Genomic DNA, 21,363 nt, shown 5'->3' with positions numbered 1-21,363 from the left:
TCCCCTTTTCGGTGATCGGGCATGTTGGAAAATTCGCGAAAAACAACCGATTTTCGACTCAACGATGGTCAAATCGTACGATCGTTTTTCTGAAAAGAATATGTGCATGATCTGTGACCAGGAAGGAACAGAAGTTTCGCCTGTTATATGGGGTGAACTCTATGACTTGGTTGACCGATTTTTCTAAATCATTGATGTCACCATTGGATTACCGAGTGAACAACGTTTTCGATTTTCGGAAGAAAAATTGTTCAGCATTCGAACCATGTATGGCCTGCATAAAACTTTTGTTTTTTTTTGTTTTTTTAAATCAAATAACAAACATGGCATACTTTCCTGCTCTGTGCAGTAGTTTTGCACACAGCTTCCCCGATCTTCTTTTCTTTTGGGTTCCCGCCGGCCCTCTGGCTCCTCTCCCTTGGACAGAGCCTCCAGAGAAAGCTGCTTGCCCTGAGGCACCACTGCGTGCTTGCTCTTGAGCCGCTGCTCTATGCCTCCATAGGACACTAAGAACTGCGACTCTTCCCCCCCGATTGGCTCACTGGCTGTGATTGATAGCAGCGGGAACCCTTAGAACCACTTTAAACGGATGACCTGTAAAGGCTTTTAAAGCTCTGCCTATTAACAATTTGGGGTACCAAAATTTGATGTTTCACAGGCACGTCATTTTGAGACTTGACATGGTGAGAATTTATTTACTTGATGCAGCCCCATCTTTTATATTTTTCCAAAAATTGGCTAACCTTAGTGTATTTCTTACTGAAAATATGGGTTTGATAAACAGTTGTGATATTATCGCATGCCATAAAACATTACAACTGCCACCATTTTATTCTCCAGAGTCTTTGCTTTTAGTAAATGCATAATATTTGGGGCTGTTAACTAATCATCAGGTCTAGAATGTGCATTTGAACGTTTATGCATAAAATGGCTTTTTCAGCGAAAGGGATAAAGACTCACCTGTGTGTCTTTTGTCAGAGCTCAAAGGGAGCAGGGGCATCACTCCCAATGTCATGTGACAGCGCTGATGTCTAGTGATTGGCTGCTAGGCCTGAGTACTGCATCATGGGGAGAGGATCACATGTTTATCCCATGTACAAAAGCATTAGGTATTTTGCAGTAGTGGAACAGAAAAACGAGTGTTCGGGGAGCATCAGAGAGATGATAATAAAGTGGTCAGGATGGATATACACAGATGCTGTCACTTTACCCTGAATCAACCAAGGTGACAGGTTCTCTTTACTCTTGCAGCAGTCTGTCTGCATTGTGCAGTGTAAGGAGAAAAGCTTCTAATGGCGCTGTAGTAGACTTGAAATATATTGCCTTTTAGTTAAAAATTCTTTTCTAAGTGTTTTTGTCATGAATATGTTAGAAGGTCTATTAACTTTACTGGCCTCTATAAAAAGTATATGCAGAAATAGGAAGGCTTCGTTTTTTGGTATTAGGCTAATAGCATGCTATTAAAATGAACAATTGTACTGGTAATTTCTGGCTATTTATAAGGCTTTTTTTTGTATTTCATTAAAGATATTTATTGATCGAGATCCAACTGCTTTTGCACCTATTCTGAATTTTCTTCGCACAAAGGAACTTGACTTAAGGTAGGAGATTAATCCTTGCATTTACTTCTCTGCTGGGCTTATTTGCAATGTGTAATTAACCACTTGCCCTCCTGAGGATTTACCCCTCTTCCTGACCAGGCAATTTGTTGCGTTACGGCGCTGCTTTACTTTAACTGACAACTGCGCGGTCGTTCAACGATGCACCCAAATTACATTTACGGCCTTTTTTTCCCACAAATTGAGCTTTCTTTTGGTGCTATTTGATCACCTGTGCATTTGTTTTTTGAGCTATGAAAAAAACAATATTTTTTACTTTTTGCTATTAAACATGTCCAGTTAAAAAATTTAAATCAAACTTCATCATAAATTTACTCAAAAATGTGTTTTGCTGCATGTCTTTGCTAAAAAAAAAAACCCAATACGTGTAAATTAATTGGTTTACTTGAAAGTTATAGCGTTTGCAAATGGCGGTATAGATACTGGAATTTCTTTTTCTTTTTTTTTTTTTGTCTTTTTTTACTAGAAATGGCGTCAATCAGCGACTTATAGCGGGGCTGCAGTGGGCATTCTGAGCATGGGGGGAACTGACTTGGTGTCACTGACATCCCCAGTGACACCAATACAGTGATCAGTGCTAAAAAAAAAAAAAAAAAAAAAGCACTGACACTGTACTAATTGCACTGGGCAGGAAGGGGTTAACATGTGGGACAATCAAAGGGTTAACTGTGTGCTGGCAGTGTTTTACTGGGGAGCGGTGTGTTGATGCTTCTCTGTAAGCACACTGCTCAGAGCAGTGTGCCCGAGCCGATAGGGAGGAGGACTGTTAGTAAACGAAGCAGAACCCCTGATCTCTATCTGGACAGTGCTGATTGGCCCTGTGCTGATCACATGCACTCTCCCAAGAAAAAAACCTCTCTAGCAACACACACCAAACTTCGCTTGCGCAGAGTGTCTTCACACCATATGTCCTATCAGTAGATAAGAGAGGGACACTGGAAGTAGGGGAGGATCAGAGAATTCAGGATCAGGCAGCCTTTTTACACAATGCAGAGGATTAACCCCTTAGGTTCCACAGTGAGTATAACAAGCATGCTTTACTGCATCTACAGACTGATTTTACTGTTTTGGGTTTACTAACACTTTAATCCTTATGATGCTAGCATTAGTGAATAGATGGGAAGCATATTATATTTACTTGTTTGAAACTTTTTTTTTTCTTTCTTCAGTTGGTTCCTGGCCTAGGCCAAAATAATATAATTCATCCCAGGAACGTGTGTGTGTGTGTGTGTGTGTGTGTGTGTGTGTGTGTTTTCTTTGTCTGGAGGAGCGGCTTTCTCAGTTAAGCATGCCCTTCTACATCCATGCCTGAGCTAAGGGCAGATGGATTCCAGGAAGTAAACACTGCCTGAGTTATTCTTCTTATTCTACATGATTAAAGAAATGTAAAATTAGCATCTAATATAGTAATTTTAATCATAGAACATATATTAGTGTAATAGGAAGGAATAAGGGGGCTGTGAGTCCAGGCGATGCCCCTTTGATTTGCAGGGACTAGAGCAGTTTGTTGTCCTGTCTCTGTAAACCAGTGTAACCTTTCTTTTGTTTCTTTTAGGGGAGTGAGCCTTAACGTTCTGCGCCATGAAGCTGAATTCTATGGAATCACCCCTCTGGGTATGTTTGCAGCATGGTTTCAGAAAGTCATCTGTGATTATTACAGTTAGATTGTGAATGCAGCTCCAGTGTAACAGAATGCCCCTCAGTATACGAGTTAACCAAGATTAACCCAAATAACTTTATTTTTAAAATGTTCTTGCCTCATTTTTAAAATCCCATCTACTTTGTGTGACCTGTAGTATGGTGACACCTCTTCCGATGATTACATTTAGGTGTTTCCAGGTGAAGGGTACTACTAATGCCACAATATGCAAAGGCCTTTTAGACAATTGTTTGCATACAACTTCATGGAAACAATTTAGGGAAGGCCCTTGTCTGTTCCAGCATGGTTGTGCCCAGGCCTGGACTGGGACAAAAAATAGGTCCGAGCATTTTATACTGAGCAGCCCCGACCCCTTCCCTTGTATTCCGGTGGCATCTCAGACCCCTGACATCTCACTTTTGGAGAGACAGCCATCTATCTACTTCTCTGCAGCCTCAGCTGCACTAATCGAATGGACAGCAATAGCTCTTTACAGAGGCTTCCAGTTTATTCATAAATTGAAGTATAGTAAACACTGTTTACTATTCCTAGGCTATGCATGGACAAAGTCCGTGATCGGTACTGATCACTGACTGTCCATTCAGACAAGGAAGGAGCCGGTAAATGACATATTTTACCATCCTCTTTCCTCGCTTTGCATCTTGACAGATCCCCCGCAGCAGCTGGTGGGAGAGGGGAGGGGGTAAACCAGCAGTGTTGTGTGGGAGGAGGCACATTACTGAACCTTCAAAACTTTTTTCTTTTTTTGAAATAACATAATACATAAAAACATTCAGCTAGGGCTCACTCACACTAGCGGTTGATGGGTGGTAACCCCTGCTCCCCTATGTGGTTGAGATGTGCTTTTACCACCCCCCAACCAACGCCCACACTTAAGGGCTCATTCACACGAACTATGATTATATATTCTGTATATATCTGTCAGGGCTCCCAGGTATGACCAGAGGTGTGTGACTGAAGCAGGGAAACGCAGACCTCAGATATGTTATAAACAATATAATTTATTAACACTAACCATACAAACATAAACGCAGTGCAATACTAAAACATAATACAGTGCAAACAAACCAAACCAAACCACCCACAGATAACAGTACATACAATGCAAGCGTCGTCAGGCAGGCCGGGTCAATATCAATTGGGCAGGTAGGTACAGGGGGAGCAAGCGGAGAATGGTCGGGGTCACAGGCCAGGTTCAGCAGGTAGCAAGCAGCATAGTACAGAGGGTCAGGCAGAGGGATGGTCAGGGTCACAAGCCAGGGATCAGAACAGGTAGCAAGCAGCGTAGTACAGAGGGTCAGACAGAGGGATGGTCAGGGTCACAAGCCAGGATCAGAGCAGGAGAAGTCAGCAAAGGAACAGAAACAGGATGCAGGACAGATACAGGGCCCAGGACAAACACAACACCAAGGCAGAGTCTGCAAGTCTGGCCATCCCTTAAATACACCAGTATCATCAGTTCCAGGTGTTAGCTGGCTGAAAGGTTGAGTCTCTGATTGCTGGGAGCACCCGCTGGCCAGCCCTGGTACTGCAGATCAAAAGGCAGGTGAGTCCCACCATTGCTGGCCAGTCCATTCCTAACAGTACCCCCCCCTCAAGGAGCGGCCTCAGGACGCTCCAAACAGTCCTAGCTGGGCAAAATGTTCCACCGCCTGGGTCTGGCAACTGGCGGGATATCAAAGACTGGCACACCGGGCAGGAACTCCGGGCAGAGGCACATCGGGCAGGACTCCGGGCAGAGGCACATCGGGCAGGACTCCGGGCAGAGGCACATCGGGCAGGACTCCGGGCAGAGGCACATCGGATTACCAGGCGAAGCAGCAGGCACCGGGCCCCCGGGCGGGGCGGCAGGCACCGGGCCCCCGGGCGGGGCGGCAGGCACCGGGCCCCCGGGCGGGGCGGCAGGCACCGGGCCCCCGGGCGGGGCGGCAGGCACCGGGCCGAGCGGCAGGCACCGGGCCCCCGGGCGGGGCGACGGGCACCGGGCCCCCAGGCGGGGCGACGGGCACCGGGCCCCCAGGCGGGGCGACGGGCACCGGGCCCCCAGGCGGGGCGACGGGCATCGTGCCCCCAGGCGGGGCGACGGGCATCGTGCCCCCAGGCGGAGCGGCGGGCGCCGGACCCCCAGGCGAAGCGGCGGGCGCCGGACCCCCAGGCGGAGCGACAGGTCTCGGGCCCTCAGGCGGAGCGGCGGGCGCCGGACCTCCAGATGGAGCGACAGGTCTCGGGCCCTCAGGCGGAGCGGCGGGCGCCGGACCCCCAGGTGGAGCGACAGGTCTCGGGCCCTCAGGCGGAGCGGCAGGCGCCGGACCCCCAGGCGGAGCGACAGGTCTCGGGCCCTCAGGCGGAGCGGCGGGCGCCGGACCCCCAGGAGGAGCGACAGGTCTCGGGCCCTCAGGCGGAGCGGCGGGCGCCGGACCCCCAGGCGGAGCGACAGGTCTCGGGCCCTCAGGCGGAGCGGCAGGCGCCGGACCCCCAGGCGGAGCGGCAGGTCTCGGGCCCTCAGGCGGAGCGGCGGGCGCCGGACCCCCAGGAGGAGCGACAGGTCTCGGGCCCTCAGGAGGAGCGGCGGGCGCCGGACCCCCAGATGGAGCGACAGGTCTCGGGCCCTCAGGCGGAGCGGCGGGCGCCGGACCCCCAGGTGGAGCGACAGGTCTCGGGCCCTCAGGCGGAGCGGCGGGCGCCGGACCCCCAGGTGGAGCGACAGGTCTCGGGCCCTCAGGCGGAGCGGCAGGCGCCGGACCCCCAGGCGGAGCGGCAGGTCTCGGGCCCTCAAGCGGAGCGGCAGGTGCCGGACCCCCAGGCGGAGCGACAGGTCTCGGGCCCTCAGGTGGAGCGACAGGTCTCAGGCCCCCAGGCGGGGCGGCGGGCGCCGGATCCCCAGGCGGAGCGGCGGGCGCTGGACCCCCAAGCGGAGCAACAGGTCTCGGGCCCCCAGGCGGAGCGGCGGGCACCGAGACACCAGGCACGACAGTGGGCTCCGAGTCAACTGGTATGACCGCGGGCACTGGGTCAGACATTGGATCGTCTGACCGGACAGCGGGCATCGGGTCACCAGGCATCAGGTCATTTGGCTCGACCGCGGGCACCGCGTCATCTGGCAAGGCAGTGGGCTCCGAGTCAACTGGTATGACCGCGGGCACTGGGTCAGACATTGGATCGTCTGACTGGACAGCGGGCATCGGGTCACCAGGCATCAGGTCATTTGGCTCGACAGCGGGCACCGCGTCATCTGGCAAGGCAGTGGTCTCCGAGTCAACAGGCACGACAGTGGGCACCGGGTTATCAGGTACCGGATTGTCTGGCTCGACAGCGGGCATCGGGTCATCAGGTATGACAGCGGACACTAGGTCACCAGGCATCAGGTCATTTGGCTTGCCAGCGGGCACCGCGTCATCTGGCAAGGCAGTGGGCACCGAGTCACCAGGTACGACAGCGGGCTCTGAGTCAATTGGCACGACAGCGGGCACCGGATCAGGTACCGGATCATCTGGATCAACGGCGGGCATCGAGTCAACTGGCCTAATAGGATCGTCAGGCTGGATCAGTTCATCATGCTGGGTAGAGGCATTAGGCCGAGTAGAGGCATCAGGCCGAGTAGAGGCATCAGGCCGAGTAGAGGCATCAGGCCGAGTAGAGGCATCAGGCCGAGTAGAGGCATCAGGCCGAGTAGAGGCATCAGGCCGAGTAGAGGCATCAGGCCGAGTAGAGGCATCAGGCCGAGTAGAGGCATCAGGCCGAGTAGAGGCATCAGGCCGAGTAGAGGCATCAGGCCGAGTACAGGCATCAGGCCGAGTACAGGCATCAGGCCGAGTACAGGCATCAGGCCGAGGAGAGGCTTCAGGCCGCGTAGAGGCATCAGGCCGAGGAGAGGCATCAGGCCGAGGAGAGGCATCAGGCCGAGGAGAGGCATCAGGCCGAGGAGAGGCATCAGGCCGAGTAGAGGCTTCAGGCCGAGTAGAGGCATCAGTCTGAACCACGGAAGGCAGGCTCACCGGTTTGGATACTGGCAGGATGGTATTGGTTGGAAAGAATTTTCGCTTTTTTCTGGTTTTAACTACTGGAGCACTGCAAGTAAACGCAGGTCTGCAAACGAATGGAGCAGCTGGAGACAGAGAAGAACTGGAGGATGGAACAGGAGAGGGAGCAGTTGCTACAGAGGGCTTTTTTACAGGGTTAAAGGCAGGATAGGTGCAGCGAGTGGGAACAGGGTACTGACATGCGGTAGATAGCCAAGTATACTGGGCTGTAACTGGAGGAGCTGGTGGGAATACAGGAGTAGAGTTAGAAGTAGGACTGGGTCTTTGTAAGCTGACTGAGGCTGGGTGCAACAAATCTGTCCATGTCTGCAGTATGGGTTGAACAAAGCTGAGCTTACACAAAGCCTGTCTGGTCAATGACTGCACTGCGTTTATACAATCTCTCAGTGTCTGTGGTGAACATGTGGAATAACGCTCCAGAAAGTAACCCACATCATCCTCTAATAACCACACCAGGGACTCTACCTGGTCTGCACTAAATGGTGGCAAAAATTCATCCCTGCATTCGGGGGAACCAGATGAAACCAACTCTGCACAAACCTCAATCAATGGCTGCACCTCAGAGAACACTGTGCCCTGATCTACTAGAACATGAGCGAGCCGTATACATTCTAGCAGTTCATCCCGGGGATACTCCTTCAGAGTTTGATAAGCATACTCCCTGTCATCAAACACTAGCAGATATAAATACTCAACCTCCTCAAGATCCATCCTTCCCATCAACAAGCCAAGATGGCTTCCCTGTGCAGCCACTTCTGGTCAGGATTGGCCTTGGTGTAATGTCAGGGCTCCCAGGTATGACCAGAGGTGTGTGACTGAAGCAGGGAAACGCAGACCTCAGATATGTTATAAACAATATAATTTATTAACACTAACAGTACAAACATAAACGCAGTGCAATACTAAAACATAATACAGTGCAAACAAACCAAACCAAACCACCCACAGATAACAGTACATACAATGCAAGCGTCGTCAGGCAGGCCGGGTCAATATCAATTGGGCAGGTAGGTACAGGGGGAGCAAGCGGAGAATGGTCGGGGTCACAGGCCAGGTTCAGCAGGTAGCAAGCAGCATAGTACAGAGGGTCAGGCAGAGGGATGGTCCGGGTCACAAGCCAGGGATCAGAACAGGTAGCAAGCAGCGTAGTACAGAGGGTCAGACAGAGGGATGGTCAGGGTCACAAGCCAGGATCAGAGCAGGAGAAGTCAGCAAAGGAACAGAAACAGGATGCAGGACAGATACAGGGCCCAGGACAAACACAACACCAAGGCAGAGTCTGCAAGTCTGGCCATCCCTTAAATACACCAGTATCATCAGTTCCAGGTGTTAGCTGGCTGAAAGGTTGAGTCTCTGATTGCTGGGAGCACCCGCTGGCCAGCCCTGGTACTGCAGATCAAAAGGCAGGTGAGTCCCACCATTGCTGGCCAGTCCATTCCTAACAATATCCCAGTCAGTATAGGAATGCAGGCACAGTACATACACTTTTATAAAGTAAAATATAAATGCAGCGCTAAAAGTGATAATATTAAAATGATAGATGATACATGGTGAGTGCTAATAAAGTGCTTAAAAAGTGATAACGTGCTAAATTGTCTCTTAATGACGTCTTAAAAGAGTATAACATCAATAGATAAAGTGACTGTAGTGCGTCATATACAATGCAAATCAAGTCCAGAAGATTAGGTGATTCGTGCTGGTGATCCTATATGGTGAGGGCCAGTAATATGAATGCACTCACCAGAAGCGCATAGAAAATACGCATGTATGTAAACATCCAACAATGGTCATCGGGGTCTGGACTAGGACTGCGGGGTCATCAGGCACACTCAAGGCAAACAGAGTAACACCACTCTCAAAGGGCACACTCTGTTCCCAGGGACAGCTCCATGTTTTCATCAGACCATCAAACCAGGGATATCACAGGGACAGCTCCACGTAAGTATCAGACCACCAGATCAGAAGCATCAAAGATTGGGGGAGATATCCACCTTAGGGGCTCGCATATCACGAGACAGAGACAAATGGGTACTGATAGTGTAGTACTTATTTGAAGTTTCCAGAAAAATCTGTAATAAAAAACTCACATGAATGAAATGATATGTAAAATGGCTGCTGGCCTTCCTGGTGGCCGTGTGTGGCGTGACGTCACTCTGGTAGGCTCCTCACTGACGTGTTTCGTGCACCAGCACGTTATCAAAGGGATGAGCCATTGTTGGATGTTTACATACATGCGTATTTTCTGTGCGCTTCTGGTGAGTGCATTCATATTACTGGCCCTCACCATATAGGATCACCTAATTTTCTGGACTTGATTTGCATTGTATGACGCTCTACAGTCACTTTATCTATTGATTTTATACTCTTTTAAGACGTCATTAAGAGACCATTTATCACGTTATCACTTTATAAGCGCTTTATTAGTGCTCACCGTGTATCATCTATCATTTTAATATTATCACTTTTAGCGCTGCATTTATATTTTACTATATTATTTGGAGGTCTAGAGGTTTACCTTTTAATGCTAGTTGCTGTTGATATTTTGCGCTCGCATATATTCCTCGTTGTATATTATATACTGATATATGCACACACAGAAGTCAGTCAGCTCTATATCTCCTCTGTGTGCCCAGCCATGTCCTCAGTCACGCCCAGCATCCCTCACTGTAATAGCCCTCAGCTAACACTGCCATCGACACCTGACCTGTACTGGCCCCGGGCCCCCCCATCCTCCTGTTAACACTGCTCCAGCCTCCCCCACCACAGATCTCACTCCTCTCCCCTACTGCCGCACATCTCTCTCCTGCAGACCGGCGATGTCTCTCTGGGAAAGAGCACAGGGGCCCAGGGACAGCAAAAAGAAGATGGATAGGAGGGGCAGCGGGGTGGCACATAAAGGAACCGATCCATCCATTTCTCTCCTGCTGCCTCTGAATGCCCGCAGGAGAGAGAGGAGGAGAAGTAGGCATTCAGTGGCCACAGGAGAGAAATGGACAGGTTGCTTCCTCTATGTGCCACCCAGCTGCCCCTCCTATCCAGGTGGCCCAGGCCCACAGGGCGAATACTGGTGTTCCCTATGGCCAGTCTGGGCCTGGTCAGCCAATGAGGAGAGAGAGTGGGCGGGGCCAAGCCACAACTCCATGTGTGAATGGACACAAGGAGCAGCGGGTGACCCCATAGCAAGCTGCTTGCTGCGGGGGCCCCAACAGACAGGAGGAGTCAGGAGAGCCTGCGTGGGGACCCGAGAAGAGCAAAATCCAGGCTGTTCTGTGCAAAACCACTGCACATAGTAGGCAAGTATAGACATGTTTTGTTATTTAAAAAAAAAAAACATTTAGAATCGCTTCAACTCTACTGATTACCTCTGGGATGAATACGAGTAATAGAGGCTTTCTCTGGTAAAGTAACATGTTATGAAAGGTGAACCTTTGCTTTAACTATCCATTACATGTTATTACAGTAATATAAAGCATATAGGTAAAGTGAATCAACGCTCTTGTAAATAAAAATAATCACTGTAAAGGTTGTCAGCTTTCGTGTTCCTAAAGGAGCTGACTGTTATTCTCTGATATAATGCTTTTGTTGATGGGCTTTGTGCTTGTGTGGCATTGGTTTGAGAGAATTTAGAATTCACTGAGAGGGGCTTTTTGACCTGCAGCTGATTTGCTTCTGGCCTGCATGCAAGTAAGTGTGTGTTGCATTGCCATAGACTTGTCTGGGAGTGCAAAACCTGTTTAAAGCAAACAAAAGCCCATCAACACAGGCCAATACACAAATATCTAATATTCATAGTTACATAGTCTGGCTGAAAAAAGACAAATGTGCATCCAGTTCAACCATAAAAAAACAAAAAAACTGTTATAATCCTACACCCAAAGTTGATCCAGAGGAAGGCAAAAAAAAAACCCAGCAAAGCATGATCCAATTTGCTCCTGCAGGGAAAAAAACTCCTTCCTGATCTCCCGAGAGGCAATCAGATATTCCCTGGATCAACTTTACCTATAAATATTAGTATCCAGTTATATTCTGTGTATATGAACCACTGATGTATTTATACTTGTTGATCATATCCCCTCCTTATGTATTATACATGTTGATCATATCCCCCCTTAATCTCCTCTTCTCAAGAGAATAAATTCAGTTCCACTAATCTTTCCTCATAGCTGAGCTCCTCCATGCCTCTTATCAGTTTGGTTGCCCTTCTCTGTACTTTCTCCAGTTCCCCAATATTCTTTTTGTGAATTGGTGCCCAAAATTGAACTGCATATTCCAGATGAGGTATTACTAATGATTTGTACCGGGGTAATATGATATCTCTCTCTGGAGTCTATACCTCTTTTAATACAAGAGAGGATTTTGCTCGCTTTAGAAACCGCAGCTTGGCATTGCATGCCATTATTAAGCTTGTGATCTACCAGAACTCCCAGATCCTTCTCCACCATTGATTCCCCCAGTTGTACCCCCCCTAGTATGTATGTATGTACTGTATACAAATTAACACTGTGTAGTACATAGGAGTCAGAGTCCATATCAATGACTGTTACTAAGAAGGTTGTAAGCTCTCATGTTCCAGCATGGGGCTGAATGTTCATTTTATAATAGAATCCAATATTCAGTGTGAAGAGATATACTGTAGGGTACAAGGGACCGTTGTTGCCCCTGACTGACATTCTTGTTTCATTTCTAGGAGCTTGTAATGTCTCTTTTGACTTTGGTTTGTCACTTATTTTCTCAGTAAGAAGATTGTTGCTATGTGAAGAACTGGAACGCTCATCTTGTGGCTGTGTCTTATTTCATGGCTATTTACCTCCTCCAGGTAACTTTTTTTTACTTTTTTTTTTTTTTTATCATCTTAAAGCACAATAGAACCTTGGGTGTAAATTGGCTAAATACATTTCAGGTGCATCAAAATAACAAAAGGTTGTCAATGTCTTACAGTTTATTCTGTTTCTAAATCGGCCACAGTCTGAGTAGAAAAGTCTGTCCCCTGGCAGCATGCTGCAGAGTGGGACCCTTCCTTTCCATGTGGAGCCATTGTTCTCTCTTCGTGTGCTTTGTTGAGTCAGACTGATAGCTGTGCAATCAGGAATGCTTATGCTCCCTTCTGATTGGAGAGCTCTAGTTCTTACTCAGTTTTCACTCAGTAGGGAAAGTGTATGGCCTCTGCAGAGATACTGATACTTCCATACAAGTCCCATTCTGTAGCATGCTGGCATGGAACAGGCTTTTCTACTCAGGCTGTGGCTGGTTTGTAACAAACTGTAAGAATTTGGACACCTTCTGTTTTGATGCACCTAGAAAATATTTAGCTGACTTTCAGTTGGGCAAGTGAAACGTTAGTCAGAAAATTTAAGTCCTGCTAGATCAATTCAGGCTGTCTACTTTTGCATAAATTGCTATGTAAAACATTAAAAATAGGTACCTATGTTTAAAATCCAGTAATACACTGTCTCACCTTGCTCTGCACATGCTCAATGTATCTCTATTTTTTGGCACTGTACCTAAAATGTAGAGGCTGATCTGCTGACAGCCTAAAGATTTACTGCAGGTCAGGGGCTTTGGGCTTCAGCAAAATTGCAGCTTCCTGCAAAAAGAAACCGGAACAATGCTGGAGGCAATTTACAGCACACACTCATTTTGAAAGCATAATGACATATTTATTTATGTGGGATATATGGTCCTGGCTAAAGAACATTATTTTCTATCAAGTTGTTATGGGTAAAGTTCTGCTTTAAGATATGTTTTATGAATGTTAGAGAAGTGTGAAAAGAAGGTAACAAAAGTTGTGATCGTAATTTAGAATATAAAGATTGGAAATTGATTCTTTGTTTTCTAGTTGTTGTCAGATACATTGTTGACCATTGTGACTTTACCCTTTCTCATTCAATATCCCACTCACAAATCCCTGCTGTTTATTTCTTATGTTTGCAGAGCCATGCAAATCATTTCTTGGGCCAACTGTACAACCAGAGCAGTTGTTCATAGCCCACTGGCTATCTGGCTTGCTTACCACAGGTTGTTTTTCACTTTTCCCTAAATTTTGCAAAGTGTTAAATTTTGTCAAAGCATTTTGCTAAATCTTTGAATATGAATAGATGCTGGAATTAAATGAAAGGGATTGAACTCCCAGAAACTGGTTTTCAGAAGTTGCCTGTCAGTGCAAATTTTTAAAAAATTATCATGTGCTGTACTTAAAGCAGAACCCTACTCTACCTGCTAGGGAGTGAAAAGGAAAGTTTCATGACTACACAACTATGCAGATATTCGCTATTAGATACGGCATTTTTCAGGGATCGAACATAGTCCAGCCCCAGTTTTTTAGTATTAATTCAATAATTAATGGAATAAATAAGTGCAGAGTGACTTTTCTTCTCATATATTGGAGAGACTTGTCCTCCTTCTTTTTTTTTTTTTTTTTTTTTAAAGGTTATTATTTCAGTAAATGCCGAATTAATAATGTGAATTAAAATAATGACTTTAATGGTCGGAGTCTGTTCCTATTAAGTGGACTGTAAAGCAGTTTTTATATTTTCCATACTTTTCAGTGTCATTAGAGATCTCTCCTGTTTTACTGGCTGAAATTAATTTTACCTGAATTTTTAAAATAACGATTACACCATTTTACACCGCAGTGTGCGCAATACGTATTGTATGTGTTGTTTCAGAGCAGAAAATTGGGTTACAACTGTTTATTTTCTAGTGCAGATTTGAGTGCTGGTCTTAGATGAATGATTGTGAGTCACTCTAATTGATTTCTGATTATGTCTTTAATAGAGATCATATACTAGCTTAGCTGTCATTGTGCCTTGCAGACTGCAGCTGGTAGTGTCAGCTTTTTATGCTGATGGGCAAGTTTTTTTGCTGGGTGTGTAGAGGGAGATCTCAGGGTGATTATGTAAACAGCATTAAAAAAAAAAATACGTAGGAGGCGGCGCAGTAACACAGTCTGCAAAATTGCGAGGCCTGAAAAGTGTTTATACCTTCCGCATAGCACTGTTGAATCACAAGATTGCTCTATAAATTTTTTGACAGACAAAACCATTCATGAAGGTGTGTACTACTTATTCAGCTTTTTAGCCTGTGGCTAAAACATAAGAATGTCTCACTGATGAGCCTCTGGTAGGCAGTAAATAACTCAGAGTGCAGTTATATATACACCCTGTTCCAAATTATAATGCAAATTCTATTTAAGTGTCACAAAGATGAAATATTTTGTTTTTCAGTGTAACTCATGGATGGCATTGTGTCTCAGGGCTCTTTTGATCACTGAAAACAATCTCGTACACCTGTGATAATTAGATTGGCAGGTGAGCCCAATTTAAGGAAAAACTACTAAAGGAGGGTGTTCCACATTATTAAGCAGGGCACCATTTTCAAGCAATATGGGGAAGAAAAAGGATCTCTCTGCTGCCGAAAATAGTGAAATAGTTCAGTGCCTTGGACGAGGTATGAAAACATTAGATATTTCACGAAAACCTAAGCGTGATCATCGCACTATTAAGAGATTTGTGGCTGATTCAGAGCACAGATGGGTTCGTGCAGATAAAGGCACATTGAGGAAGATTTCTGCCAGGTCCATGCATCGGGTCAAGAGAACAGCTGCTAAGATACCATTACATAGCAGCAAACAGATATTTGAAGCTGCTGGTGCCTCTGGAGTCCCACGGACATCAAGGTGTAGAGTCCTCCAGAGTCTTGCAACTGTGCATAAACCTTCTATTTGGCCACCACTAACCAATGCTCACAAGCAGAAACGGCTGCATTGGGCAGAAAAATACATGAAGACTAATTTTCAAACAGTCCTGTTCACTGGTGAGTGCCGTGCAACCCTGGACGGTCCAGATGGATGGAGTAGTGGATGGTTGGTGGACGGTCACCCTGTTCCAACAAGGCTGCGACGTCAGCAAGGCGGTGGTGGAGTCATGTTTTGGGCCGGAATCATGGGAACAGAGTGGGTCGGCCCCTTTTTAGGGTCCCCAAAGGTGTAAAGATGACCTCTGAAAAGTATGTGGAGTTTATGACTGACCACTTTCTTTCCTGGGACTGAAGGAAGAACTATGCTTTCCCTAATAAAATCATCTTCATGCATGACAATGCACCATCTCATGCTGCAAAGAATACCTCTGCATCAATGGCTACTATGGGGATAAAAGGAGAGAAAGTCATGGTGTGGCCTCCATCCTCCCCTGACCTCAATCCTATTGAGAACCTTTGGAGCATCCTCAAGCAAAAGATCTATGAGGGTGGGAGGCAGTTTACATCCAAACAGCAGCTCTGGGAGGCTATTCTGACATCTTGCAAACAAATTCAAGCAGAAACTGTCCAAAAACTCACAAGTTCAATGGATGCAAGACTTGTGAAGCTGCTACCAAATAAGGGGTCCTATGTTACAATGTAACGTGACCTGTTAAAATGTTTAAAAAGTTAAAATGTTGTTAAAAGTTTGATTGAAATAGCTTTTGATTTCAGTAAATATGCTGCAAACACAACAAATGACAATTTTCAGTTCTTTACAACCTATAAAGTGTTTTGAAACTTACTGTGTGGAATAATTTGGAACAGTGCATTGTAAGTGTTTTATGTTTAACAAAAATCCTGTTATCATTAGGAGGTTTGTTCAATAAAATGTGAATTGTACTCCTAATAGTTGATAACATGAGAATTATGCTGACTGTTATTTACATCAATTATTTAGGTAAATGAGAAAGATATCATTTGCATAATAATTTGGAACAGGGTGTAGTATAATCTTGATTCAGGCAATTGCCACAGCTGCCGCCATTTGGGTAAGGGGTAAGGGTGTCTTCACACATTTTTTGGTTTCCACAGAGCCTAGTTTTAAAGACTCTTGACCACAACTACTTTGTGTGCATCATATGTAAAAAACGTGGCTGCAAATGAGAATGTTGTCAGTGAAATATAAAGGTGAGTCTCACTTGACCTGAAAGTTTCTAAGTTAGTGCAGCACCCAGTAGTGCAGCACCCAGTAGTGCAGCACCCAGTAGTGCAGCACCCAGTAGTGCCTACAAATACCTGTTTTAGTCTTCATGTGATCCCTGTGGAGCTCCTTGAGTTCTAAACCCAGACTGTACATGAGACCTCTGCCCAAGCTGAGAGTTGGGTATCTACACCAGGTACGCTCAATGTAGGCTCAACCTAGGCTCAGCCTAGGCTCAACCTAGGCTCAACCTAGGCTCAACCTAGGACACAGAGAAGCCAATTGTTTTCTATGTTCCCTGTTCACACCTTACAGTTGAGTTGCATAAAAATGCAGCATCTGTGTTTCTGCACAGTTGTGCATAGAGTTGAGGAAGTGTAAATAAAATTTCAAGAAATGCATTCTAGTAATACAGCATCATGCATGCGTGCATTATGCACACTGTAAAGTGCACCCGCTGCAATCTGTGAATGGACCCGAATTACTGCACCCTCTCAGGCTATGTTCCACCCTCTTTCTTTCAGCTGTCAGTCTACCTGCTGGAGGATTTTAGTGACTAGATCTTCCAGCCATGGTAATTGCCTGTTCCTGCCTACCTTGGAATTGCATTCCTTCTGCTTAAATGTGCGTGTTCTTGGATGTACCCACTCCTCCCACCACCTTCTACAATATATATGGGGTCCCTGATGCATAACAAAAGATGTCACTTGGTTTACCTGTCCATTATCTGTCAGAATACAAATAGGTTTTAGGTGGATTGACTTTTAAAATTCGGTAAGTTTACATTCTTCATAGCAAAAAGAACCAGTGCTCTAGATCAGTCCTTGAATGTAGTTATCATAAATGGCTAAAATCTAGCCCAACAGTTACTAACTGTATTTGAGATACTAACATGTTTCAGCCATTATGGCATTAACCACTTTAAAAAAAAACAACAGCAAGGTCACTTCTCAGTGTACAGTCCCAGTAGTGCTTATCAACACTGGGCACTGTTCTGTGATTCGCTGAGCCAATCAGCAGGTCCCAGCCATCGCGGATTGGCTGGGACCTGCTGATCGACTTGTGCTGTGTCAAATCACAACACAGCGAGGGCGGTGGGCATGCGCGCCCCCAACCCAGAATAGCAGACCACGTTCTAGGTATGTGATCCAGTGTAAAGCTGCCACTGTATATGTAAGTGGTGCGGTCCACAAGTGGTTTGAGTAGAACTAAAGGCAAAACTTCTTCCCTTTTTTTTTTTTTTTTTTTTTTTTTTTTTTAATAGTCTATAGAGCAAGGGTTATAACCCATGTCAGATTTTTTTTATTTTCCATCTGTGTACCATTAGGGAGATTTCCCCTCACTTCCTGTCCCATAGCTAAAGCAGAAAGTGAGAGGAAATCCCTCCAAGGTAAGGGAATCCCTGGTCATATTGCCTTTAATTATAATTTAAAGCTCTAATGGCTGAAATGAATTAGCATCTCTGTTGGGCTGAATTTTGGCCATTTATGACCATAAACTACAATCAAGGATTGTGCCAATGCTTTTTGCTAAGACGTTTCCTTTTGTCATGGCTTGCAGAAGTCTAAATCATTCACCGGTGTTCCTGTTCAAGTGAATTGGGTGAGGCGGTGTTAGCGCTGTTTACGCAGAATTTGCATTCTTTTCCATGTATGCAAAGCTTCTTAAATTGGGACTTTAGTCAGAAAATTAGGTCCTGCTAGATTACTTCATACTGACCCCTTTTTTGCAGGTATAGCTATGTAAAACATTAAAAATAAGAGTCTATACTGTTTTAATATCCAGTAATGCATTGTCACACCCGCTTGGCACAGTTGCTCTCAGTTTTCTGGCACTGTGCCGAATTTGTAGAATTCAATCTGCTGATAGCCTAAAGATCTCCTGCTGCTCAGGACTCTGGTTTTAAGCCAAATGGTAGCCTCCAGCAAAAAGAAACAGGAGCAATGCTGGAGGCAGGTTACAGCACACATTCATATTGGTAGCATAATTATTGTGGAATGTATGTTTCTTGCTAAAGAACATTGTTTTTATCACAATGTTATGGGTAAAGGTCCACTTTAAATACTACCTCTTTCGTCTCCCATTGGCTGAAAACATATTAAACTGGTATTATTGTGCAAAGATATAAAGTCTAAAGAATACTTATCAGTCTGCATAATCATATCTGAGGCAGGTATAGTAGCATATTTTAAAATACAGGTTTTTTTTTTTTTCTTAACGTACCTAGATAACTAGAATATATAGGAAAACAAATATTTTTAAAGCAGAATTAGACACCACTAATTGCATAATTGAAATAAGCCCCTTTCACACAGTGGGTCTGATCAGATCTGCTTGTAAGTTAATAGATGGACCTGATCGGATGGTCCAAGCATGCCTATGGACAGGCAGGTGTAAACGGACTTGTGTCACCGCCTTCCTCCAGGCCATCCTCTTCCGTTTTTAGGCAGATCAGATGATAGTGGAGTGTAAATGGATAGCAGAGTCTATTTACACCCAGCTGTGCCCATAGTGCAGAGCAGGCTCTATCCATGTCTGTTCCACATAAACTAATCAGACACGGATCTGTCATCTGCCCGCTCAGCTCTGATCAGCAAGCGATCTGTGAGCGGATCCCCTGCTGATGGAAACAGAGTTCGCCCCATCTGAAAAGGGCCATCTTTATATGTAAACTGACTTAATTGTCCAAGTGTTTAAATTGTGTCCATCTGCTTTCATGAGCAATACAGACAGAAAGCACAATTAGTGATTATTGATTGCAGGCATACACATCTGCTTTCAATGTTTAGTTTTTTTTTTTCTTTTTTAAGCTTTAAATTCAATTTAGATTTAAAATAACCTTGTTGCTTAGATTGGGATGTGTGAATGTTTTTAATCCGTGGACTTGTGTTTTTCCAGCTATTCCCAGCCGCAAGCTGACATGTGAAGCTTCATCTTCTGCTGAGAGTAAAGTCAGCCAGAGACCATGTGAAGGAGCAGCTCAGAGCGGCACCCTGCAGCCTACACTCTCCGCTATAGAGGGCATAGCCAAACTCGGTAAGTGTTTTCTTGTTCATGAGACTTCAAGGCTTTGCTATGTGGCAGACGTAATTCAGCCATTGTAAGGTAACAGAGAAGAAAGCAGATGCATTTTTAAGGAAACATTTGCAGGGAAAAGAGCCAAAGGTATGTTTGTTAGATCTGATCAGAAATCAGTTGAGCTTGTGATGTCTGTGCTCTGCACTGTTATCCAAAGCAGAGTTATCAGCCCTGTCTAAGTCACCCATGTGAACTAAAAACACCTTCTGCAGTGCTGTGGAGAAGAGGGTGTGGGGAGTCCTAACACATCTCCTGTTGTCACTCAGGACAGGATGTGTGTTCGTTGCAGGATCACAGGTGAAGAATAAAAAAAGAATCCAGTTGATACATCAAAGGATTACTAAGCTGCAGTATTATAGATAAACTGTATCAAGTGATAATCCCCCCCCCATTTATAAGACCTCGTTCACACTGGGAGTATTAATGTGTACACCAGTGCAAGGGCCATCTTTGTCTGCAGGAGATGTGCAGGTGCTCTGTGCATCCTCGTACAGGCAGTCCCATTCTTGTTAGTTCGAATGCAGCAGGTGCACAGAGACAGGTGATGCTCCCAGTTTGACATCCATGAGGGTGCATGTCCCCAAAGGCATCCGGTCCGTTTTCAGGGACACAAACCCGCAACTGCGCATACACTATATTACCAAAAGTATTGGGACGCCCTTCCAAATCATTGGAATCAGGTGTTCCAATTACCTCCATGGCCACAGGTGTATAAAATCAAGCACCTAGGCATGCAGACTGCTTCTACAAACATTTGTGAAAGAATGGGTCGCGCTCAGGAGCTCAGTGAATTCAAGCGTGGTACCGTGATAAGTTGCCACCTGTGCTATAAGTCCCATCCAGGACATTTCTTTGCTACTAAATATTCCACGGTCAACTGTTAGTGGTATTCTAACAAAGTGAAAGCAACTGAGAACAACAGCAACTCAGCCACGAAGTGGTAGGCCACGTAAAATGACAGAGTGAGGTCAGCACATGCTAAAGCGCATAGTGACAGAAGGCACCAACTGTCTGCAGAGTCAATAGCTAAAGACCTCCAAACTTTGTGTGGCCTTCAGAGTAGCACAATAACAGTGCGTAGAGAACTTCATGGAATGGGTTTCCATGGCTGAGCAGCTGCATCCAAGCCTTACATCACCAAGTGCAATGCAAAGCGTCAGATGCTGTGGTGTAAAGCACACTGCCACTGGACTCTAGAGCGGTGGAGACATGTTCTCTGGAGTCATGAATCACACTTCTCTGTTTGGCAATCCAATGGATGTGTCTGGGTTTGGCAATTGCCAGGAGAAAGGTACTTGCCTGACTGCATTGTATCAAGTGTAAAGCTTGGTGGGGGGATTATAGTGTGGGGTTGTTTTTCAGGGGTTGGGCTTGGCCCCTTAGTTCCAGTGAAGGGAACTCTTAAGGTGTCGGCATACCAAGACATTTTGGACAATTTTATGCTCCCAACTTTGTGGGAACAGTCATAGACACACTCCTAAACCTTGTGGACAGCCTTCCCAGAAGACTTGAGGCTGTTATAGCTGCAAAGGGTGGGCCAACTCAATATTGAACCCTACGGACTAAGACTGGAATTCCATTAAAGTTCATGTGCCTGTAAAGGCAGGCGCCTCAATACTTTTGGTAATATAGTGTTTGTCAAACTGGGACCAGCAGCTGTGTCTGTGTGGTGGCTGCGTCGCAGTTGACATGATTGGATTCACAGAACACCTATGCGTCCCATATGGGCAAAGATGACCATCACATGGCTGTACGTTTTGCTGCATCTTGTGTGAAATGAGACCTAAAACAGCATGGTGTTTGTTTTGTTTTCATATGTCTAGTGCTGTTTATGGAAACCTTCAGCAAATGAGGTTTGCTTTATTGCTGTGTGGTCACTAAGTGGCATAATGGGAAAATTGAGTATTGTTCCTAATACAAGAAGCCTGTACACAAATAGATACTGAACCTATCCAAATACAGCACGTCTTGTTTTCTTCCTCCAGCATGTGTCATATCCTACCAATGTGCGCATGTAGCACACTCTTC

At 45.7% G+C, this 21,363-nt stretch overlaps 1 protein-coding gene across 1 annotated transcript in view; it reads left to right on the top strand.

The window, feature by feature from the left end:
• The window catches only part of KCTD3 (potassium channel tetramerization domain containing 3), a 98,141-nt gene that overhangs the window by 18,287 nt on the left and 58,491 nt on the right, over positions 1–21,363 (top strand). Inside the window, exons 4-7 of the mRNA XM_089684811.1 lie at positions 1,528–1,601; positions 3,175–3,233; positions 12,055–12,135; positions 19,156–19,293. Of these exons, the coding sequence (XP_089540937.1) occupies positions 1,528–1,601; positions 3,175–3,233; positions 12,055–12,135; positions 19,156–19,293 (352 nt within the window). The remainder of the gene's footprint in view (positions 1–1,527; positions 1,602–3,174; positions 3,234–12,054; positions 12,136–19,155; positions 19,294–21,363) is intronic.

The sequence above is a fragment of the Staurois parvus genome, unplaced genomic scaffold (assembly GCF_062004578.1).
Source record: "Staurois parvus isolate SC_StPar_1 unplaced genomic scaffold, SC_StPar_1.0 ptg000357l, whole genome shotgun sequence".
Classification (NCBI taxonomy): domain Eukaryota; kingdom Metazoa; phylum Chordata; class Amphibia; order Anura; family Ranidae; genus Staurois; species Staurois parvus.
The sequence above is the reverse complement of the archived record's forward strand: the minus strand, read 5'-3'. Positions and strand labels throughout refer to the sequence as shown.